The following is a 24,564-nucleotide window of genomic DNA, read 5'->3' as shown; positions in this document are numbered from 1 at the left end:
AGCGGTTCCTCTACTGCACCCACACACGGCGGCAGCAGCAAGCCAACTTTCACTTCTATTTTCAGGCAGGACAAAGTGGAAAATACAATTTTAGCTTTTCAATGTCCCAAATTCAGTATTCCGTGCCATTCTTAAAGCTGAGCAGAATGACATTTGACGTTCCTTTGCGAGAATTGGTCCGGCCCACCTGCCATGCCATGCGTCATGCTGGTCACAGAAAATGGAGTACCTTAAGTCTTAAGTGAGGACGTTTGCTCTTTGCTCTTAAATAAAGAGATTCTAATGGTCATCCCTCGCTATTCCAGGCACTTCAACTCCAACCCCTATTTAGGGTTCTAGGTCACAGACAACCCTTTCTGGCACTTTCACCTGATCTAAATGGAGCTCATCTTGCTCCTTAAAGGCGTGGGAGGGAGGTGCTGGTTCGTTCCTCGCCTTCTCAGTCCACTGGTGACTGGGGGTGGGGGCTGCAGGATGAGGACCGCGACAGGGGGGGAGCTGGTTGGGGGCCATGCTGGGGAAGGTGGCAGACCAGCTTCCTGGTTTGGAGCGGCAACGCACAGAGGCGGCATTCTCTTCCTGACTTACACCTCCTGTAAAGGTCACGTTGTCTGTCTCTGGTTCGGTCTCCCCAGAGATTTGTTTTGGGTGTTCTGTGGTTGATCAGATCAGGGCCAGAAGCCTCCCCGCCCTCCTGCGCCCAAGCAGTCACCGGATCCTGTGTCATCCCTGGTGGCTGGGCTGGGTGGTGGGGGCGGGAAACCGGTGGCTCCAGGGTGAGGAGCCCCGTGTAGGCGGAGCCCCAGACAGCTGCACCAAGTGGGCTGGAGCGAGGGATGTCTTGAAACTTGGAGTCAACCCTCAACCCTGCTCCCCCACATCTCCTGTTTCCTATGGCAGCTCTCACCCCCTCCCTCCCCTCCTTACCACCAGTGGTTTGGCAGTACCCTGAGACGGGGGTTGGGGGGTTGGGAGGTTGGAGGGTTGGAGTGGGGAGGAGCCAAGGGCGCTGTAGAAGGGCTGAGCCTCCATCTGTTTGATGCTGGAACTGGTGGGATTCTCGAGGAGAGAGGACCCTGGGCTCTGCTGTCACGTGCTGTGATCAGCACTGACGGGTGTGTCCCACCCTCCCGACAACAGCCCCATGAAATAGATGAGGTGAGGGAGGTCAAGAAACATGCCAAGGTCACAGTGCTCACCTGAGGGTGCAGGGCCACACTCAGTGGCTGACTGGCCGCTGGACTGCATTACAGTCCTGCAACGCGGCTGTTTCTAGAACTTCCCAAGGCTGAGATGTGTTTTAGAAGATGCAGCTCTCTGAGCGAATCTGAGTCGCCAGTCCCCTCCTACCTGAGCAACCCAAATACCACACCATCTCCCAATGCTTCCAAGAGGATGGGCTGGGATTTTGGGAAAAAACATTTCAATTGTAGAAACGCTAATTTTGATAGGCATGGAAGAGAAAAGTTCAAAACCCAGTCCCTATAGTTCAAATGCCTTCATCCCTCAAGGCACAGAATGTAACTGAGAAATCCTGCTTTGTAGAGGAATATACAGAATTTCTGTCTTTTTCACCAGAACTGCCCCAGACCCACTCCAGTACGCAACCAAGGAAAAGGGGCGCCGTCATTAGGTGACCCTGTGATCCCAGCAGAGCATCTCTAACGTAGCTCAATTATGATTGGAAGTTTATAAAACAGGGAAAGATTACAGGAATATACATTAAACCACATCAATGAGTGCTACTGAGAAAAAAAAATAGATCCAGCAGACAGGTACCAATCAAATAATCAATACACAGGAAACAGCTACATCACCCGGCTTTAAAAGAACCAAATAATGCTGCAATTGGATTTACTTAAAAATTTTCCACTTGAACAAAACTGACAGCTGCATTATAATCACATTTCCAGTCAGTTTATAAGATACAAATTTCATTTCTCCGTATTTCGACTTCATTTCTGAAAAGTGGCCAGCAGCATTATTCATCAAGCACCTAGAGAAGAGGTCTCCTTCGGGGTGGGGGGGCAATGCCGCTAATTCCATGTTTCCCACTCTTTAGCACGCTGGTGGTTTATTCGAACATGATTTTTTTTTTTTTCCTGACTGGTCTAGTTTAGGATCCCAGTTTCAAAGTGGGGTAAGGGAATAAGAGACAGAAAGGAAAAGAAAGAAAGGCATTTTAGCCCTTAGAGAAGTAAAATGACCTGAGGTAGCTTAACCATTGCAACTACGACATTTTCGCAATTGTCAAGGAGGGCTGTCAAGATTCTTGGTGTATTTCTTAGAAGCGTGCAGGCAATTGCACAGGTAACCTGTTCGGATGATATGATGAACACACACCCTTTTTCCAAACTCACAGTCCCATTGCCTCCGGTTACTCAAGATGACATTTAGAAGTGACACTTCCACGTTCGTGAAAGGCTGAAAGTGTTTACAAATGAAGGAAGTGGCTGCTAAAGCTTTAATCCGTTCAATCCAGCATGTCTTTCTGCGTGCCTACTGTGTGCCAGGCCCTAGGAATATACAAGCCAAGTGGAAAGTGCATGAGGTGGGCATGAGGAGAGTGAGCGAGAGAAAGGGGACTGGGAGTGGGGGCATAGGAGGCAGACCAGGCCGAAGCAGCAGGCAGGCCGGATCCAGGAACCTGCAGGCAGCATGGCACCAGGTGGTGTGGATGCAGCAGGACACAGAAGAGCAGTGCGAGGCCAGCTGGGGTCGCTGTACCAAGGGCTCTGAAAGTCTACAAGCGAGGGCAGTGACGGTGGGTGGGGTAGGCCTGCTAGACATGGGCGTCAGGGTGGATGCACCAGTGTGGGGAAGGCTGTGGACTGGGCTACCCCAGGGTAGGCAGTGGGCAGGGCTAGACTGGGGATGGGCAGGGGCTGCAGAGACCAGATGGCTGGTGATCTTGATCATGGGGCTATAGGGCAGTCAGGAGCAACTCCCCCTTGGTAGGTTGAGGGACGGACAGGTAAGGGATGCCCATCAAACACCTACGTGTGAAGAGGCCACATGTGGGTCGGGCTCCCTTTAAAGACCAAGCATAGGTGAGGGAGTGTAGGATGAAGGGCCACAAAGCCACACACGCCCTGCAGTCCGACTCTCAAGGGCCATGGACACACTTGCCACTTGGGTTCTGCATTGACAATGTTAGTCCGCTTCAGTTCAGCACTGAACAACCACCTCTCCAGGGCCCGCACCGAGGCTTGAACTAAAACGCCTCCAAGGAGCAACTGAGTCTGAATCAAGGTCCTCCACCCCGCCCCACCCCTTAGTGGTTTCAGTTTTTCTCCATTCTGCTGGAACCTGCTTCTTGAAAGTCATCTTTCCAAGAAACTTATCTAATTAACACCGTGTGACCTCCTCCCCCGTTCAATGCGGCCCAGGACAGAAATACTCAGGAAGCTTTGCAGTGTCAGAACTCCTTCGAGAGAAAGGAGAACCCTCAGTTCCCAATGTGCAGCGAGGATGAGAAACACTAGGGACTGATTCTGTTACAAAACCCTGTGTACGTTGACAAAGGAGTGTGGAGTTTTGCTTGCAGGAAAGACAGAGACAGAGAAATAATGAGAAAGCATCCCCCAGGGGAGATGGCCATGCCACAGTTCCTTCTTCTCCATGCTCTCCTCAGGTTCTGGGGCATGTATGCACACGTGCCTAGCATGGTTTTCAAGCCACCTGGTCTGAGTTTCAAACCGCATGGTTGGCTACATGGGACCCAGCACCTTAACTACCATGCCACCTGCTGGCCTCAAGTTTCTCTTTTAATCTCCGTAACAGTCCTGAAGCAGGAGCTGTTTGCCCCACTCTACAGATAAAAGCCAGGAGTGGTTAACTAATTTGCCAATGGTCACACCATTGAATTCAAAACCAGGCTTTTCCAAATTCAGAGATCCAGTTCCTAAACATCGTATTTCCCCATTTACGGTTAGATTTTTCAAGGACTCAATCTCTCTCTTGCCCCTCTCTTAAGCTTTTATTTTGACAATTTTCAAACTTCCAGGAAAGTTTAGATAGTACAGTAGACTCACACATATGCCCCTTACCTTGAATCATCAATTGTTAATATTTAGTCACATCTGTGTCCTCTTCCACATACTCAAACATTTATTTTCCAAATCATTCTAAAGTTGTGGGCAACACTCTGCCCCTAAAGTAAGTCAGCCTGTACTTCCTAAGAACAAAGACCTACTCCCATGGGTCCATAATGTCATTATCATACCAAGAAATATAAAATTGACCCAGATTATATTATCCAATCATGATCCATATGCAAATTTCCCCAATTTCCCAAAAATGTCCTTAAAAGCTGCTTTTACATTTTTTCAATCCAAGGTCCAACCCAGGTTGACAGATGTCATGTCTCTTTCATGTCAGTAATCTAAGAATAGTACCCTATTCCCCTCCCATAGTTTTTCTTTCTTTTTTGGTCTTCTAAGATATTCACTACTAAAAAGCTGAGGTCAATTGTTTTCAAGAATATTTCACATTCTAGATTTTTCCTATCTTTATGATTTATTTTTTTCATTTTCACCAGGATGAGGCCCATGATTGGGCCATTAGCAAAACAAGCTGACACATAGACTTTTCCAGAACTGACAGACAGGACCACAAAACTATCACTGGCCTTGCAGGAGAAACAAATCAATGAGCTCACATATTCACAGCCTTACAATCAAACCACATGACTTGCCAGGGGAGCATTATACGACTTTTGCTGGAAACGAATCTCTAGGCAAAGATGAACCCAGCCAAGGACTTTTGCTTTGCCTAAAAGCTCTTGTCTTCAAGGGAGCTGGGGTGAAGCATGGAGAATGCTAGGAACTGGGCAGACAGAGGAACACTGTGGGTCTTTCGTGACATTCGCGTTCATATTGCTATCATCAGCACATGAAAGGTAATAAAGAGGAGAGACTAGGTTGGATCTCAATTGTGGACCAAGAATTCAGAACGCGGTTGCCACACGTGGGTCTCCACGGGCCCTGCAGTGCCCTGTGAGGCATCTGTCCTGGGGCACGGTGGTTCACAGGGGTGTGACGTGGGAATGTGCCTAGGCATCTGAAGAAGGCAAGAAAGCAGCGAGGGGGTGGTGCCACTGACCGTCAGCCCAGTGGGCACTGCGGGCGTTCCTCCAGCGTGGGTGGGAGAGATGAGCTGATCTGTGCTTTAGAAGAATGACATGGTGTGCTGTGTTGAGAATAAACCATAGAGGACAAGGCAGGAGCAAGTGACTGGCTAAGAGGTGAAAGATGACGGCAGCTGAAGCCGGGACGCTAGGGGTGGAGCAGAGGGAGGGGTCAGATCCTGGGCACACTTGGAAGGGCAGACTGATTGGAGTCAAGTTTGGGAAACAAGGGACATGGAGGATGTGCCTAAGGCTTTTGCCACCAGGATGGAGCTGCCACTAGCAGAAACGGGAAGGCTGCAGACAGGCAGGTTCTGTAGGGAAGATCGAGCCCTGTCGTGTTCGTGGTAAGCCTGGGAGTCTGAGCAGGGAGCTGGACACACAGGTCTGGAGTGAAGTGGACACTCGCCGTGAGACAGCCAGGGCTGGCGAGGAGGGTGCACCTGTGAAAGGGCTGCCTGTGGGGAGGCAAGTCCCATCTGGCCAGACCTTCTCCCAGTCAAGCAAAAGACAGCAAGGTTTTTATGATGAAATATTGTATTAAAATCAGCAACTGGTAGGCCAGCCAGTGGATCCCACATGGCCAACCATTTGAGTCTCAGACCTGATGACTCGAAAACCATGTGCATGTGCCATGCGTGCCTGAAATGCTGAGAGGAGAACGGACTGCAGCCTGGCCACCCTCCCAGGGGGTGCTTTCTCACCCCCCACCTCTCTCTCTAAAGGACATGCACCGGGCGGCAAATGAAACAACGACTGATAACTGGCCCGTCACTGTACAGGTGGCAGCATACTGACCTGCAGGGCTAGAAGCCACGCGGTGGGTCGTGGGTCCCTGGTCAGGCTGAGGGAAGGGGATCTCTATATGAGACTCTAGAGGGCACCTGTTTCTCTCTCCCTCATGCACATATACATTATTATGAATGATATAAATAAACTCTTGAACACTTGTCAACTTGGGACCAGCAGTTGGCGTAATGGCTATATTGCTGGACTCCCATGTAGTCAACTGCTGTTTGAGTCCCGGACTTGGGGGCTTAAACTCATGCCAGGTGCATGTACGTGTGTGTCCAAGATCCCGAGAGGAGAATGGAGGAGAAGGGACGGCGATGTGGTACTATCCTCTGGGGGGTGATTTCTCACTTTCTCTGTCTCTGTCTTCCTGGTGAGCACACATGCCCTATAGCAAAAACCTCCCCCCCCAAAAAATAATAATGAAGTTGGCAACTAACACAGAATTCTACTGCCCACAAAACCACACCTGAGCCTGTCTGCTGGAAGACCAGCAGATTATCACCTTATATTCGCCTACTTGCCTGCTTCACAGTACTCCTCAAAGGGAGGCACTGCGCTCTCACAAGTTTTTAGGGGCAAAGGGCATAAGTGTGCACGCGACAGGGGAGGGAGAGAACCTCCCAATTTAGTGAGGCCTGGTCATGCCACAGTCCTTCCTGCAATTCTCCAGCTAACAGGACCCTGGGCGTGCATGCCCATGGCTGTTTTTCAAGCTGTCCGGCAGTGACTCAGACCCTGATGGGCCACGTGGGATCTGGTTTCCTCTGCGAGGTGCTTAACTGCTGCGATACAGGGCTGGCCCTGCTGCTGAGGTTTTGTCAGTGAGGGAACTGAGGCTCAGAGAGGTAGATCAACCTGTCCAAGGTCACACAGACAGAAAGCCGCTCCTCTGGGGGGTGATTTCTCACTTTCTCTGTCTCTGTCTTCCTGGTGAGCGCACATGCCCTATAGCAAAAACCTCCCCCCCCAAAAAATAATAATGAAGTTGGCAACTAACACAGAATTCTACTGCCCACAAAACCACACCTGAGCCTGTCTGCTGGAAGACCAGCAGATTATCACCTTATATTCGCCTACTTGCCTGCTTCACAGTACTCCTCAAAGGGAGGCACTGCGCTCTCACAAGTTTTTAGGGGCAAAGGGCATAAGTGTGCACGCGACAGGGGAGGGAGAGAACCTCCCAATTTAGTGAGGCCTGGTCATGCCACAGTCCTTCCTGCAATTCTCCAGCTAACAGGACCCTGGGCGTGCATGCCCATGGCTGTTTTTCAAGCTGTCCGGCAGTGACTCAGACCCTGATGGGCCACGTGGGATCTGGTTTCCTCTGCGAGGTGCTTAACTGCTGCGATACAGGGCTGGCCCTGCTGCTGAGGTTTTGTCAGTGAGGGAACTGAGGCTCAGAGAGGTAGATCAACCTGTCCAAGGTCACACAGACAGAAAGCCGCACTGCTGGCATTCATCTCAACTTTTTCTGGGGCGAAGACTTCCCCATATCCTTAGCTACCTCTCAGCAGATCCTGGGCTACAAACAGCCAGGGGAGCAGAGGGAGGTCCACTGTAGCCTGCCTTGCCAGGAAGTGAACACAATCAAAATCATGTTATTGGGGTCAGCAGATGGTGTGGTGGCTGAGGCACTGGACTCCCATGTGGCTGATCATGGTTCAAGTCCCGGACCTGGTGGCTTGAAACTTGTATTGGGCACGTGTGCACGCGTGTCCAAGAGTCTAGGAAGAAAGTAGAGGAGAAGGGATTGTGGCATGGCCATGCCCCCTTAGAGGGGGTAATATATCACTTTCTGTCTCTGTGTCTCTGGCAAGCACACTTGCCCTTAAAGGAAAAAAAAAAAAAAGCTCTCAAAAATGATCTTCTTGTTGGAAATGGTTAGCTTCAAAGGCATAACAGTTTGGGTCCCCAAGAACAAGCTCAATTCTATAGGACAGGCGACGAGAACACCACTGGGCTGGGGAGCAGAGCTGAGCAGCACCAACAATTCTGGAGCAAACCATGGATGATCCATCTTGGTCTCCTGTGGCCTCACAGGCGTAGCCTCCTGAAGGGCTCCATGGTGCAGCTACCCTGAACCCATAAACCCACTGTTCACACCGAGGCCAGAGAGGGCCTCTTGAGAAACATATCTGATCACATCATGCCTCTTATAAACCCTTCTGTTCTTAGGAGAAGACTCCAAAGCTCTGGCATGCCTACAAGGCCTGTGAGGCTTCCTCCCTGGCCTCACCTCACCTCACCACTCCCCCTCCCCCTGCTCTGCCTTCAGCCTTCTGGGCATCTCTCGCCCTCCTCAACTCTCCATCAGCCCCAGGGCCTTTGCTTTTGCTGTACTCCTTCCTGGCACCCACACCCACAAGAAGCCCCTGGACAGGCCACTGCTCTCGAAGCCTTCCAGATCTCGGGTCAGGCCAAGCCCTTGTTATCTGCACGCACAGCAGTTAGCACTCTGCAGTCTGATTTGATCTGTGTGATGCAGTGATTGGTATTCGTTTCCACCATCAGACCATGAGCTCAGAAAGATAGAGATGCTGGCTTTCACTCTTAAAATTGGTCTCTGCTTGCATTTTGTTTTAAACATACCCCATTAAACACAGTATGTGGGTACGGCCGCCACTGCTTTCTTAGAAAGACTGTCCCTCATTCTGCAATGACACCTTACCTACTTCCCTAGTGTTGCCAATGCCCTTTCCTTTATGACATGATAGTGTATAAATGCTTAAAAAAATGACTACTTGGCTATAAAAGCTGCCAATCCTGTTCCCAGAAGCCTTGTTTGGCTTTTGTTCGGACACTTTACAGGGCCATGGAAGGCTCAGGCCTGGGACTCCTGCTCTGCCCTGTGCTGGGCATCTGCCAGGTCGCAGACCCTGAGAGTGTGAGTGAGCAGACCTAGGGATGGAGGTCTGCCTACCTGTAGGCACGTCTCTGGGGTCTGGAGCCTTCTCCCACGGACCACACGATGTAGGACTCTAACTGTTGTGAGACTCTTTTGAGGAAAGCTATTCAGGTTATACCAGAAAACAGTGGGAATGGCCCAGAGTTGGGGAATGGCCGAGAGTTGGGGAGTGGCGACATTAGCAGTTTCAGCTGGAGGAATATTACGCAGGCTACTGAACGCGACTGCTCTGCGATCAGTGAAATGCTGCGGGGGACAGCCCCGAGGGGTGAGCGTAGAGAGGCTGCAGCCCGCCGCCACATCCTGGCTGAGCTCCTGTACAGCGCCTCTCACCTGTACCCAATACCCTCCGCTTCTTGGACTGGTCCTCCTGATTGAAGAAGCACCATCCTCCCACCCCTACCACCCAGACTGTCCCCAAGCTCAAAATCTGAGTCACCCTGGATCTCTAGCATCTCCATGGCTCTGTCCCACCAGCCCCCAACCATTGGCATTGACCTCTTGGACCTGCAAGAACTTCCCAGATGGCCTCTCTGCAATTGTGCCAGGCGCCACTGTAGGCATCTCACATCAACCCCTTTACTCCTCCTCCAAGCTCCCATTTTACAGATGCAGAAACTGACGCACCAGATTGTCTCTAACTGAAGGCAATCTGGCTGGTAAGCAGCAAGGGGCAGAGCTGGGCTGTCAGTGTAGCCCCAGTTTGGCTCCTGAGCCCACACTCACAACCACTGTGTGACGTAGCCTTGCGAACCCCTTAAGCCAACTCAAAGTCCTCTGGTGAGACTGTCTGACCTGGCAGTGCCACATACTTTTAGCACAGCTGTCCCCGTGGGAAAACCCAGAATTGGGATCTGGCTCATCCCAGTCACAGACCCTTCTTGATCTTCATGTGCCGGCCACCCCGGCCTCTGTCAGGGTCCTGGGGCATGCCGAGCTCTTCGCACCTCAGCCTCACGTCTGGCATTCTCAATGGCGGGCCTCAGGCTGGTTCTGTGGCTTGGTGACTGAGGCTGCCAGATCCCACATGGCCAACCACATGGTTCGAGTCCCAGACCTGGTGGCTTGAGAAACACACTGGGTGCATGTGCATGTCCAAAATCCTGAAAGGAGGGAGAAATGGAGGAAAAAGGATTGTGGTGTGACCACCCCCCAAGATGGGTGCCTTTTCTCTCTTTCTCTCTGTGACTCTCTTTCTGCTGCATGGATGTGACTTCTACTTTAAAAAAAAAAAAAAGGCAGGCCTCATTTTGGCATTTTCTCACATAAACTTCAGGCTCCTCCTGGCATGGAGGAGCTCGGCATCAGCTTCGGAGCCTTTGGAAAGGCTCCTCTATGGCATCTCTTTGGAGAGACCCTCCTTAACCGAGCTCCAGGAGTTCCTTTTCCTTGTTATTCTCTGGCACAGGGCCTGCTTATCACCTTCCAAGAGCTACCTCGACCATTCTGTGATCATCATTTAACTTTGTCCCTCCACCCTCTCTTCCCCCCAGACTGCACGCATCCCAAGAACAGAGCTGAGTCTGGCTTTAGCTTACTGTCAGAGCCCAGCCTAGAACTGAGTCTGGCATATAGCAGGTGCTCAGTTCATAGCTCAATGAATGAATGGGCTTTCATTGACTAGATTTTATGAATGGATCTGAATGAATGTCATGAATGGATTTCACGAATGGACCATTGAAATACGAGACACGGTGCGTGCAGCACATGCTGTGGCCACAGCTGTGGAGCAGCAAGTGCCCTCATGAATAAGGATGAGGGAACTGGGGACTGAGCGTGCCTGACTGCCTGGCAGCTCTCAGCAGGTCTGGGTAGTGGAGGCCTTTCTCCCCGACTATGATTGCCTACGTTATTTGGCAACAGGCAAGAATCCTTTCTGAAGGCTCCAAAGCCGATGCCAAGCGGGAGTCTGTGGCTTCTCTTCAAAGCCTCCTTGTCCTCAGAGCAATCATGGTCAGCCGGTACCCTGGAGTGGATGAGCCCACAGCCCAGGTGGGTGCGGCTCCCCTCCTCCGGCCGGAGCAGTCTTTCTTGCCCCCATAACAATGCCACCATGTAAGGACACACTGGTTTGAATGTATTTCAGGATACGGTTCTCAGAACGCTGTTCAGCAGAAACCACTGACGCCATGGGGCCCAGTGGGATGAGTTCCAGCTCACTTATTCAGCAGCCAGGGCCAGGATGACAGCCAACTCTCGTTCACAGAGTACCTACTATGCACCAAACACGGCACTGTGTGCTTTACATACGTGGTCTTATTTGGTCTTCTCGATAGCTCTCCTTGGGAAGTCTTTTGGGAGCATTTTAAAGAAAGGCCACTAGCTTCAAAAGTGTTAAGACTCTGGGGGAAGTCACAAACGGATGACTTCCCACACACCAGGGGCTGCAGAATCAAATGTCAACCCAGCCAGGATGGCAGCACATGAGACGGGGCAGGCCCCATCTCCCGGGGCTGCCCCCACAACCACCCCCAGCCCAAAGCAGCAGCCAGAGCTGGGGAGCTTGCAATTTGCAGACAACGACAGCCAATTCAATTGAGCGAAGTGACCATACTCCTCATCTGGTACAAGTATTTACAGATGTAATAATATGTCTTCCATTTACTGGAATACACCCGACAGGTGGGGTGGGGTATTTGAAATGGTGGGGCAGGTGATAAAAGCTGGCAAACTGTAATGATTGTGTGGCTGCGGGCTGGGTATACAGAGACTCAGAATGCTGTTCTCTACAATTCAGACCTATCCTACCTAGTCCTCTCTCCTACCCTTCCTCCTCTGCCTTTCCCTTCCCGCTGCTTCTCCCCACCCCTTTCTTTCAGCAGACACGTCTATATGGCTGGCTGGTGACCTCTGCCCCACGCCACTTTCCTCTCCAGCAAAAAAAACAAAGCAGCCTCTGCTTTGAGCACGGCCTGTTTTCTTTCCTGAGTAGTAACTAATGCATCTTAGATACTCCTGGTAGGAAGCCATCTTTTTTTTCCTTTTTAAAAATGTGCTAGAAGATGCATATGCTAGACAGAGAGATGGGGTAAATGAGAAAGCATCTCACTCCCCCAATGGGGGATGGCCATGCCACAATTCCTTCTCCCCTATTTCTCTTTTTGGGATTCCGGGCATGCACACACGGAAGCTACCTTTTATTCCACAGCTCGCCTGCCATACCCGGGCTACAGACCTGCTGCTGGCCAGCAAACACATGAAGTGGCTTTTGGGAAGTAGTCTTTATGCTGTGGTTTCTTATCAAAATATGATGCAGACGGTAAACACACTTCATGTCACCTCTTCCTGCTGTGTGAGCCGGGAGCCGTCATTCCTTTAATTGTATCAGTTCATATCAAGTCAGATAAGAGTCGACCAATCCTAACATTCCCTGAGTCAGCTTCCTCAAGCTGATTAGAATGCCCAGCTTCTAATCACTCAGCAAATATAAATGCCTTCACCTACATTCTTCCTATATTCTGCAATACAGGAGGCATTCTGAGAAACGCAGAGTACAGTGATTATTTCCTCAGCCGTAGGAGAAGCTCCTGTACTGAAATGACCAAATGTGTGTGTGTGTGTGTTTGTGTGTGTGAGTGTACATACACACACTAATCATAAATAAAGCAAAAAAGCAAACCAACACTTGCAAAGCTTATTCTAGTATTGTGTGCTTTTAAAACCCATATTCCCTAATATTTTCTGAACCGTTGCCCTAACAAAAGACATAATTTGCAATCAGACTGGATAAAGACAGACGGCCATTACTTTCTTAATGGCCAACTACCCAAAAAGGCTCAGTTAAGTGATCTCAACTAGCAAACTAATCAATTAAAATTGATAAGCAGAACACTTTTAACCTTTATTTCAGTAGGCCATTCCTAGGGGGAGGAGGGAAGGAATGCGATTCCCAGCACAAAATTTAATTCTATTTCACGGATGCAAACATTCCTGCCCGATGGAACGGCCCCCTTTAAAGCACGTTGTTTCTCTTTCTCTCCTTGAACCAAATCAGAGACCGACTGGTTTATGATTCTCTCCAGCCAAGTCAATCAATTTAAACCCTTACAGAAATCTCTGTGGCCATTTTTCAACAGTGACAGGGCCAAAGGAGGTGGGTAAGGAGCATGGAGGGGACACAGCTTCTTTGTTCTTCCAGGAAAGGGACAGATAAGAGTATAACTAAGAAGACGACCAGAAAAAGAAACTGACAACCAGGTAACACTCATCTATGAGCCTCATCCACACGGCCAGCGGCAAGCTGTGCTCTTCAGAAGCATCATGTCATTTACTCTGTAGATGAAACTGACTACACCATTTGGCGAGTACAGTGACATAACGGGCATTATGCTTGGTCACGTGGTATCTCATACTGTACTGCATTCAGTCCCCCAAATAATCCTGGACTGTATGGAAGACCACCCCGTTTTATAGGCAAGAACATGGAGGCTGCAGAGGTTCCAGCTATTTGCTCAAGGGAATACGGGGCAGGGCAGGGATGCCTGGCCAGCACTCGACGGTCTGTGTCACGATTGCTGGTTACTCAAGGGCATCATTTTGTCAGAAGTAATTTAATTATACATATAGTTGGTGAAAACTACTGTACGTAAATTATACCTGGATAAAGCTGATTCAAAACAAAAACAACACTGGGGAGAAGCCATCTGTTGTTTCTGCCTGTCCTGCCTCCTTTCCTTTTTTGTGATTCTTTTTGAAAAAAGAACTGGCCCCACCTCCTAGCTCCAGGGTTGGCCAACCAGGGCATCTTATTCCTCTGATCACTGATTGGTTCGGAGATGGTCATATGACCCCAGCCAAGCCAATCAGACTTTTATATAAGTTACTAGGTCATCAGAAAAGTCATGATGCAATTTTGCATAGAAAAACATAGAAAAATATAAAAAAGGCTTTTCTGATGACCCACTACAAAGAAAGAAGAAGCCATCTTCCATCAGGGCTGCTTAGCTGATACAACAAATGCTAAGGCTGCTGACAGCCACCTTGTCACTACCTGATGAGAACCCTCCTCAGGAGAAGGAGGAGCAGAAGTAAACAGGGCTGAGAGAGATAGGGGGCAGGGGGCAGCTTCCTGATGATACTGTTTGAGCACCGAGATCCAGCCATGCCTCAGGGCAGAACTACTCTTGGACATTCTGGTGACATTAGCTAGTTCCCTTTCTTTTTCCTTAATCCAGCCTAAGTTGGATTTTCTGTCTCTTGTAACCAGAGAGTCCCAACAGATCACCTTTAAGGGGCAGAAAACCATACTGTCCATCAATGCGCATGGGCCCCAGAGCAAACGGGAAGGACAAAGGTACACAAACACAAGAAAGGCTCCGGGAACATGACTAGGTTTCATACCTGTCACCTCCTTTAGCTCTCAGCCTCGGGTTGGAGATGAGAACACCAAGGCACCATGTGGTTAAATAAGGAGCCTGAGGTTACAGGCTGGGCATGTGGTTCTCTGGCCACCAAAGCCCTCATCCTTACCTAAACACTGTGAATTGCTTTTTGCAAGCTTTCTTTCTATAGTATCAGAATCCTTTTATCATTGAAATCAGATAGAAAATCCGTAATGCACAGAATCCATCAATGAGTGCTGCTATGGCTACATGGAGGGCAGGGACTCTGGAGCCCACCCTTGTTTGCATCCCTGGGTGGTCAGCATAGATCTTTCGGCAAACCATCTGGTCTCTAGAAAATGGAACCACAGACTGATCTCAAGGTACTCTGAACCTTGGGCCCTTCTCTTCAAAAATTCCATAGGATGTACATACTGCTCGCTCAAGGTCATAGATCAATGGCAGTACTAAATGCAGGTCACACTGATCCTCCCAGTGGCATGTGAGTCAGCGGACCAGTGTCCCCCCAGGCCCCTGCACCATGACACAGGATGGCCCACTCACTCAGATCCAGGACATCATCGGTTTTAATCAGGTCCTCCTCCCGAGTCAGTGGCAACTGGGTTTCGGGCTCTCCTCGCAGCTGCAGTGACAGGGAACGCAGCATGAAGAATACCCGGATGGCCTGGAAGGAGAGCAGAGAAGAATCATTTCACTGAGATGCTCCAAACCAAAACACTGCACAGTGATTTTTATTTTAAATAGAGAAACAAAACAAAGCCCCATCTCTGCTAGTACTGTGGTTCTAGTATTCTTGTAGTGAGGCAAAAAAACTCAATCAACCAGTCAAAGGGGAGAAAGTTGTGCTCAGTTATTGATGGGTTCAAGTTTGGGTCGCCATGTTAGCTGAGCACCTCTCCTCTGCCAGGACTCACTCCAAAATCATGTGACCAGCCTAGTCTATTCCCTGCCTAGTAGTCAGCCCCACTTCCCAGATAGGCAAGCAAAATCTAAGGAGGTAAAGTGACCTCTAGGGAGGGCTAGAGGCCAGGCTGCATCCCACTAAGCCAGCATGGACTTGGAAATCCAAATCACTAGTGGCTGTGTTTCAAGGTCTCGCCATATGGTGGTGAGGAACGGGGGCAGAAGAGGGTGAGATATATGTGGGCTTCAGATCTGGTGAGGCCCAACCAAAACCCTGCCCCTGCCACATCTCCTCCTCAGGTGAGTTCCCTGGCGTCCCACCCCGTCGGCCATACCATGGGCAGTGTGTGCCAATGGGCAGGGGCCTGGCATCTGGCAGCTGTGCAGCTTGAGTTCCCTGAATGTCCTTCCAGTTTTCCTGGCCAGCTCTCTGGGACAGAGATGGCTCCACCAGCACAGGGGTTTCTGGCCCATGGAAGAGGTGTCTGCTCAGAATCCACTGTGGCCTCTAGGCATTTCCAGAGAGCGGGAACAAAACAGAGTGCCCAGAAGCCAGAGACGTTTGTGCAGAAAGCAGCCTTCAGCCCCCAAGAACAGGCTTGCCACCAACCAGAGCCAGGAAGCAGAGGGGAAGTCCCCAGGGGAGGTAGCCTCCAGGCCTTCTCCGTGGCACACAGCTGATGGCCTTACTGAGGGCGGGATGCCTAAGGGACACGGCCAGAGTGAGACAGGCCTGCGCTGGCCCCCAGCTCCACTATACTGAGCACGCCCCGAGCTTCTGGGCGCACGTCTTCCTGATGTGTGCAACGGGCATCCACGGAGCAGGAGGAGGCTCCGAGAGAATGCTGCCTGGGAAGCAGCCAGCACACCGCTGCATAGGTCCATGCCGGGCATGGAGAAGGGAGGGCAAACCATGCCACCCCGAGGGAGCTGTGCAGACAGGGACTCCAGGGCATCCTGGGTATTCCTGTTCATGCACTGAGGACTACAGTGCAGGTGTCGCCTGACACAAGAGAGGGGACAGGTGACCGACCTCAAGGGGCTGGGCTTGCACGGTGGCCTGATGACCCGGCGGTATAGAAGCTGGTCAGCAACCTAAACTCCAGCCCTGCCTCGGCCCCAAACTGGCAGGAGAACTTGAACCAGTCTCCTGACGGAGAAACCCAGGAGAGCCATCTCACCTCCGGGGCCGCGTCAGAGGTAACACAGTACTCTGGAAACGATGAAGCTCAGAGAACGAAGGTTTTTTATATAGTGAGGAGGATAATGGTGGTGTGGTGGTAGCACTTGGACCTGATTTTAACAGTTTTTAAAACTGCATTTTTCATAAAGACACATACAGCAACCAGAAGGAAAGGAGGTGCAATTCCACTAAAAAATTGTTTTAAAGCTTCTATTTATCAGGCTCCCATTGTATACAACAACTGGGCACATTATTGCAACTTCAAAATTTTATAGAAGGGGGCCGGGCCAGCAGGTGATGCAGTGGTTAAAGTGTTGGACTCTCTCCCGTGGCCAGCCACAGTTCGAGTCCTCGATCCTGCAAAATCACACTAGATGCAGGTGGGCACACGCCCAAGATCCCAGGAGGAGAATGGAGGATAAGAGATTGTGGTGTGGTCATCCCCTAGGAGGGTTGATTCCTAACTTTCCCTTTCTCTGTCTCTGGTGAGCACAAATGTCCTAAGGCAAAAACAAACAAACAAATTTAATGGAGGGGACCAGCCTCAGTGGGGCAGGCAGCAGCGTACTGAACTGATCCCAAGTCACCCTGAAAATACACCAGGTGTGCGCACACCTAAGATCCCAAGGAGCCAGAGGGCTAAAGGAAGGGGATGGCGTGAGGAGACCCTGTCAAGGTGCCCTCCCTTAACACATGTGCATGTTCTCTGTCACAATGAAATACATATTTTAAAAACTTTTTCAGAAAGATTTTACAGAGAAAGTAGCAGAGCTGAGAGGGCAGAGCAGTCTCGGTTCACACGGCTGAGAAGAGGCAGAATTGGGGTGTGAACTCAGGGACGTCTGACACTGGTGTCACTTAACCAGGTGTCCAGGAAGTTCACACGCTCCTGCCAGCCCACGTGCAAAAAGCCCAACTGTGAGTGGTCACTTAAAATATTTGGCAGTTTGAGCCCTCAAAACTTAAGATTTTAGGGATGAGAAAAAACAAGAAGAAAGAAAAATGCCCATTTGGTCAGGTCCAGGCTGATGGGAAGCTTTATTTCTGGGTCAAAACCCCATTCCTCTTGGGGTTCTGAAGGCAAAGACCAGAGCCAGAGATGAGAAAATAGAAACATAAGTGGTTTTCTATAGCCCGTCACCCTGAAAACCTAAAACCTTCCAATAAATATAAAAGGAGTTCAAAATTCTGCTCCAAATGTGAGCCTTTTTGGTATAACATCTGCTTTTGCTCTGCAAACAACATTAACCCTCTCCCCTCCCATGGCCACTTTCCCTGGTTTCTGCCCCAACCTCTGAGTGAAGGCAGAGCATGAGGCACCCATGCCATGAAGGTAAGGAAGAAGACTAATTCCCAGTCTGTAAGAACCTGCAGCCAAGAGGACCACCCCACAACTCCATGAACCCACAAAACTAAGCCCAGTGCTGGGTCACACGACTCAGCCCACTGTCCTGGAACGAGAGCCACTCCCTCTGGTTACCCGTGGCCTGCAGGCACCGTGCTGGGCTGTGCAATGGCACCTCATGCACGCCTTGTAAGGACCCTGTGTGGCTCCCATTTTGGAGACTGGGAACCGTGAGGTTAGTCAATGAGTAACTGCAGTCCGAAGTCCATGTTCTTCTGACCCTACTACTTGGCCTTCAAAAGATTGAAGGCTTGGGATCCTGGATTTTATAGGGTTGACTTTGTTAAATGAAGATGCAAATTCAGAAGTATTACTAAAGAGGAAAAGGAAGTGATTATTCTTTAAGAGTCTTCCATAGAATACCAGGAAGACTGACCTCGGAAGCCCAGATTAGATTACACAGGAATGATAGCTGACCAAGCTCAAGTATTACAAAGAGACTTCTCCAAGGCAGCTGGGCAGAGACTCTGGTAAACTCCATGGTCCTGGGAATCAGTCCAATAAATAGGGGCAGGAGGAGGCTATGGAGTCAGACAGACCTTGGCTCAACCTGGGGCCTAAGTGAACCCTAGGATTCCCGAGCCCAGGCTGATGCTCTGGGAGTGAGGCACCATGGGGCTGAACGATGATGGGGTCACGAGACAAAGTGGGTATACCACAAGCTCTGGGGCCGGCCTTGGAACAAACGCTCAGTTCTCCCCCTCCTGCTTCCTTGCCCTTTTGCAAGCTGCTCAGTTTAGGCGACAGTCACTCAGGTTAGAAGCCCACCAAGGCTGTGAAAGTCAGTAATTCTTAACAGAGAGCTGAAGCAGTTTAACACAGGCACAACCCAGTGGGAAAGCAAACTGGCAACGCGTAGGGTCACAAAAAGACGTTCATACCCTTTGAACCCGAAATGCCGCTTCTGGGAACTTATCCTAAAGAAATAATTCAAAAGAAAGAAAACACAATGTTCATGAAGCCACCTGTTACGGTTTGTTAAACATAATGTAATGCTGGAAGCAACCAAAATATCTACTAGCAGGAAAAGGCCTAAGGAAATCAGGGCGGAAGTCATCAGATGAACCTTCATGTGACCATCAGAAAGCAGACTCACTAAACTGGCTGGCAATGTTCAAATGATGTGCACTATGCTGGAACACTCGCAACGGGGAGAGGATGGAAGACGGCCATGGCACGGGCTCTGTGCAGGCATGAAAGGATGAGTCTGCAAACGAAGACGGGGGAACACACAACGGGGGCTTCGCAGCGGTGAATCCGCCAAGAAACTACGGGATATTTTCTTCTCTACTTTCGGAACTTTGGGAGATGTTACTGTATTTTCTTTAAGGTGTAATATGCGTCCCAAAAGTAAGACAAAAGTAATCTATTTCCGCAAGTCACTAGTAATAAACACAAACACTGCTGTAGTTTTACAGGGGAGCAGGGAAATGGAATGTGGAGACGGATAAAGCCTAGTGATAGCATTTAAGATTACTATATAAAGCTGGCTAGCAGCTTCAATTCAGATTTTGATATTCACCAGAAAAATCTTACTCCTAATCCTCTTCTCTAGCATGAAGTTTCAGGAGATTTAGGTTTCTTTCCCCTCTAAGATGACAGAATGCTGCACTGCTGTTGTGTCCACATGTCCCCAAGTGCCTCTTACTGGCTAGGTGCTCAAGGGACTTGAAGCTCAGAGAGGTCAAGCAACTTGTTCAAAGTCACACATCTGGAGATGGAACTTGGTGACTCAAGACCCTGCCTCTGCGATCACTCCTCCTCTCAACTGCCCCCTGTGTGGGGTGGGTCCAGTCTAAGTCCAAAGTTCGACTCGAATGCTCTCACCAGACCACCGCGCTGCAGTGACCTCCGTGAACTTCCCTTCTCGCTGCCATGGCCCAGTGGCATGCACTATTTTGGTCTTACATTATTTGCTCACCACTCTATCCTTGTATCTTGCACAGGGCCTGATACCTAAAAAGGCTCGGAAAGAATGTCAAATGAAAGAATAAACGCTGCAATTTATAAAGTGCAAGAGGGAAACCAGCTTCATTACCAGATGCCTCTCCATGGCCTGAAGAGCCTGCTGCCCTCCTTTCCTGTCCCCTCCCTTCCTTCCTTCTCCTCACTTGCCCTGCTCTCGTTACCCTGCCCCTGAACACACCAGTCTTTTTACATCCTGGGCCTTTGCCACTCCCTGTCCAGAAAATGCCTCCTGCAACTAACTCTCTGCAGGGCTGGTTCCTGCTTATCCTTCCGGGTTCAGCTCAGCCGGGAGCGACTCTGCAGAGGGCTGTCTAAAGTAGGCCCCTCGGCCCTGGCCACGCCACACATTTCTTCTCTCCAGAGTTTGGCTACGGTCTGACAGCAAACCTGCTACTTCTTAATGAGCTCTGCCTCTCTAGGTAAAGCAGAGATATGGAAGGCAGGGGCATTAGCCCTGGTCCCTTCTGCCTCCCAAGCACAGCGCATTTGCTCCGCAGTGGGAACCAGCAGCTCTCTGCACATGGACGAATGAGTGCTTTATATGTCGGGAGTGTCTGGCTAGTAAGGGCTTTGTGACCTTTGACAAGTCCTTAAGGAAAATAAAGGCTGAGATGTCTAAAAAGGGCCAGCCTCCTGAAAGTTAAAAAAAAAAAGTATTTGGTGGAAAAAAAAAAAGGAAAACCTTTAAATTTCATCCAAAGGGATGAAATGGAATGTTCTTTGGATACAAGCAAAAAACTTGAAACAGACCACATAAGCCCTCAATTGCTTGTTAAACCATATACTTCCTTTAGCTCAGATTTAAAGCCCACTGCTATGTTCTCATTTCTAAAACGGGCTTGAGGGTCTAAGCTTCCGGATGATTCCAGACAACTGCCTGACAACAGAAACTGGACTAAGGTGAGGAGCCAGAGCTCCCCTTCAGAAAGTGACTCCTGAAGCCACAGAAGGAAGCTTTTCTCAAGTGGACGGTGTGGTCTTCAGGTGCCCGCTGTGTTTTATATCATTCTGCCACCAAGGAGCCCTGGGACTCAAGAGTGGCTTTTGCAGACTGGTCAGACAGACAAGGGCTAACGGGGGACCCCAGGGAAATCCGGAGGCTCCCAGGGGCTCTGCCTCTGACTCAGCCTTTCATGTTACGCACCCCATTTGGGGCAAGGGAGGTGAGCTGCAGAGCCCTGAGAACTGGAGACTACTGAGGTGTGAGGGGCAAAGGGACGAAGAGAACGACTGTTATCTGGGACCTGCTATTGAAAAGGGCCAGCCTCCTGAAAGTTAAAAAAAAAAAGTATTTGGGGGAAAAAAAAAAAAGGAAAACCTTTAAATTTCATCCAAAGGGATGAAATGGAATGTTCTTTGGATACAAGCAAAAAACTTGAAACAGACCACATAAGCCCTCAATTGCTTGTTAAACCATATACTTCCTTTAGCTCAGATTTAAAGCCCACTGCTATGTTCTCATTTCTAAAACGGGCTTGAGGGTCTAAGCTTCCGGATGATTCCAGACAACTGCCTGACAACAGAAACTGGACTAAGGTGAGGAGCCAGAGCTCCCCTTCAGAAAGTGACTCCTGAAGCCACAGAAGGAAGCTTTTCTCAAGTGGACGGTGTGGTCTTCAGGTGCCCGCTGTGTTTTATATCATTCTGCCACCAAGGAGCCCTGGGACTCAAGAGTGGCTTTTGCAGACTGGTCAGACAGACAAGGGCTAACGGGGGACCCCAGGGAAATCCGGAGGCTCCCAGGGGCTCTGCCTCTGACTCAGCCTTTCATGTTACGCACCCCATTTGGGGCAAGGGAGGTGAGCTGCAGAGCCCTGAGAACTGGAGACTACTGAGGTGTGAGGGGCAAAGGGACGAAGAGAACGACTGTTATCTGGGACCTGCTATTGACCTTTGGTGTTGATGTCTTCTACTGGGTCCTCATAATAACTCTGGAAGGGCAGGCATGCTCTGCTTTACAGATGAAGGGACGGTGGTTCAGAGAGGACAGGCAACCTCCCCTCTTGCCTGAATGCCTTACCCTGAATTTCTCCCATTTCTCTCCTATGGATCAGGACCACCTGTCCAACCTCAGGCTCCAAGGTGCCCATGATCTGGCTCCTGCCAATCCTTCTGGGCTCATCACTCCTCACTAGGCTCCAACTTGTGGTTCCCTACTTGGAGGGGCCACGTGCCACATCTCTCTGGGCTTCTGCTCCTCTAGCTACCTGGCCATATCTGCACACTCCTGGTTTAAGGACCACCCCCTCTGAAGTCTGTCTGCTCCCCTTCCCCAGTAGGATCAGGGACCTGACTCCACGCTGCTAAGTGACAGCCTTGGCCACATGGCCTGCTGCTACCTTTTCCCACCTCACTCTCTAGACTCCAGATGGTGGGCATGTTTTCCATATGCCTGTGTCCATCCCGAGTAGGGCCAACAGATAGGATGAAGGCAGCAGTGAAAGCCCTGAGTCAGAGTGTTAGGAGCTTGGGCTCTGGAAACCACACTGCCTGGGCCGGCTCCAGACCTTGGCTGGGTGACCTTGAGCAAATCACTGATCTCCTCCTGCCTCAGGTTCTTCCTCTACAAAATGGGGATAAAACGGGGCCATCCGCCTAGGGTGGCTGGAGAATGCACAGGGAAGGCCTCGTAAGACTCTATATCCAGGAATGTGTGCTCATCCAAGTGGTAAGAAAAAACCTGGTGAACTGTGAACCAACAGCAGTGCAGCCAGAGCAGCCGCGCTCAGCGTCCAGTCCTGTGGACCCCCCGGCTCAGCAGCCGGGAAGAAGCTCTGGGGTGGGGTCCTTGTGGCATGGGGGTGCTACAGCCCCCAGCGAGGTGTGTGGCCAGGCTATACCCCTGCTGGGGAGCACTCCTCAGGCCGATCGAAGGCTAAGGGTGAGCACATCAGCACCGAGGAGCTGCGAGCACAGTCCGCACTTGTCAGACCCACTCTCCCTGTGGAGGCTGAGGCTAAGGATGCCCAGTGCCAACACTGCCACCCACAGACAGAATCACGTGCCCAGCCAGCAGGGTCATCGCCCTGGTGAGCACGAGGAAGGAAGGCGTCCGTGGCCCGGGCAGGGCGGGTCCTGTGGCGAGGTTTGTGGGTTTGGTCAGACAGCTGGGAACATAGACTGACTCAAGGCACACGGTCCCACTTCCTCTGCACCCCCAGGCTTCTGAGGCCAAAGCTTCGGCTTGGGTAGGGGAAGATGGCGGACCCCTCTTGTCTGAGGCACAGCCAGCAGGGCAGACCTGCTTTTCAAAATCCAAGAGTGAAACAGCCCTGCCGCTCTGGTCGCACTCAGATTATCTGAGTAGATGCAGGCTGGCAACAGCCGCTGTGTGCAATGGTTTCCTCTCGCTTATCCACTGATATTCACGTCTCCAGGGAATGATTTTCTAGGAAAAGGTCATGGTGCTTTCTAAGAAACAAACTGCGATCTGACAAGGGAGATAAAATACCATGAATAGCCGTGTCTGCTTCCTAGAGCGCCTGCTTCAGAAAACAGCTGATAACGGAAGCTCGTGCTCTGGCTGGTTCTGAGAACTAATCTGTGTGCACATGGCTCTCCCACAGGCCAGGGAGCACCGCGACTTCATTTACGTATACTGAGCCTCAAGATCGGTCAGATACCTTAACATCACACCATCTCTGGCGTCCTGAGATCACTAGGCTATGATTTCACACCAATCTCACCTGCACTGGATGTACTGGGCTCACGTCCGCGGTTCACAGAAGCCCAGCCCCCTGGCTTCCTCTCGCTGCGCTCCAGGCTTGGGCTGTGCTGGGCGCCGGTGAAGGCAGCCTGCTTGCAACCCGCGGTGGTACCACGCGCAATAGAATTCCAGATCCTGCTCCTCAAAGGGAAGGAAAAGCTTCGGAAGGTCACACCTGGTGGCAGGTGTGTGGGGGACGTGTCCTCTACCCACCAGCTAACCTTGTGTTGGAGGCAAGCTGTTGGCTTGGCTCCTTCCTAGCCTGGGAAGGGCTCTGGCAACCAGCTGCCCAAGAAGAGACCAGCCTGGAGCTCACTCACCCTCCGGGTCTTCTCCACATCCCCACATGGCAGCCGCTTCACAAAGTCGATGCCCGTCAGTGGCGTGCCCGTGGGGGGAAGCAGGATGGAGGCATCCATCATGAGATATTCCACGTTCATGGGCTTCATCTAGAAGAGACAGCACACCTCAGGGAGTGCTCCTGCCCAAGGGGAGGGAGGAGGGGGCAGGGATCAGGCCTTCTGCTCGCAGTGAATGCGGGAGGGCCACCCTAGATTTGGAGGAGGGAGGTCTCGAGGCAGCCGGCTCCTAAGTGACGTGCCTTTTAGCTTTCCACACCGCAGAGTTCTCCTTCATCTGAGGACACAGCCCAGACACTCTGGAGCAGCCTCCCCACCATGGAAAGCTTTGCTATCTCATCTCCTCATTCCCTTCAGCCCAACAGAGAGTGGACGGTGGCCCGTCCATGTCTAAGCCCTGCCTCCTGCTTCACCCTGATGCTGACGATGGCAGTGGCAGTGACCACGGCCTCCGTTCAATGAGGGCAGGCCCCAGGAGAAGGCCGTGCAGGAACAGCTCTGCATGCAGGCGTGTATTCAATCCTCCCAACAACCCTAGAGGGGCTGTCTCCACTTTGCTGATGGATGAACGCAGGCTCAGAAGTGGAAGGATGGATCCGTCACTCAGTGGCTGGTGGCAGAGCTGAGCCATGAGCCCAGACCTGTCCTGTTCGTGGGCCCTGTGATTTCTGCCCCAGGGCCAAAACTCCTCGTCCCTGCTTTATCCTCTCACATCTGGGTCTGAAGACTGGAAGATTGAGCCACTCTTGGTAATTTTTTTTTTTTTTTGTATTTTTACACATTTTTAAACCCTAACCATAACTCCAACCCTAAGACTGAACCACTCTTCTGGAGGAGTGGCAGGGGGGGGGGGGCATCAACAAAGACAAC

General features: G+C 50.7%; 1 protein-coding gene across 5 annotated transcripts in view; it reads right to left on the bottom strand.

Annotated features, from left to right (window-relative positions):
• The window catches only part of CLEC16A (C-type lectin domain containing 16A), a 222,993-nt gene that overhangs the window by 93,782 nt on the left and 104,647 nt on the right, over positions 1–24,564 (bottom strand). For 3 of the 5 annotated variants that reach the window (XM_027771062.1, XM_027771063.1, XM_027771065.1), the window contains 3 exons: positions 23,656–23,784; positions 18,543–18,578; positions 14,714–14,834 (listed from right to left, as the gene is read on the bottom strand). In XM_027771062.1, the coding sequence (XP_027626863.1) occupies positions 14,714–14,834; positions 18,543–18,578; positions 23,656–23,784 (286 nt within the window). The remainder of the gene's footprint in view (positions 1–14,713; positions 14,835–18,542; positions 18,579–23,655; positions 23,785–24,564) is intronic. The other 2 variants (XM_027771064.1, XM_027771066.1) reach the window with 1 other exon arrangement.

The sequence above is a fragment of the Tupaia chinensis genome, unplaced genomic scaffold (genome assembly GCF_000334495.1).
Source record: "Tupaia chinensis unplaced genomic scaffold, TupChi_1.0 Scaffold000182_1, whole genome shotgun sequence".
Classification (NCBI taxonomy): domain Eukaryota; kingdom Metazoa; phylum Chordata; class Mammalia; order Scandentia; family Tupaiidae; genus Tupaia; species Tupaia belangeri.
The sequence above is the reverse complement of the archived record's forward strand: the minus strand, read 5'-3'. Positions and strand labels throughout refer to the sequence as shown.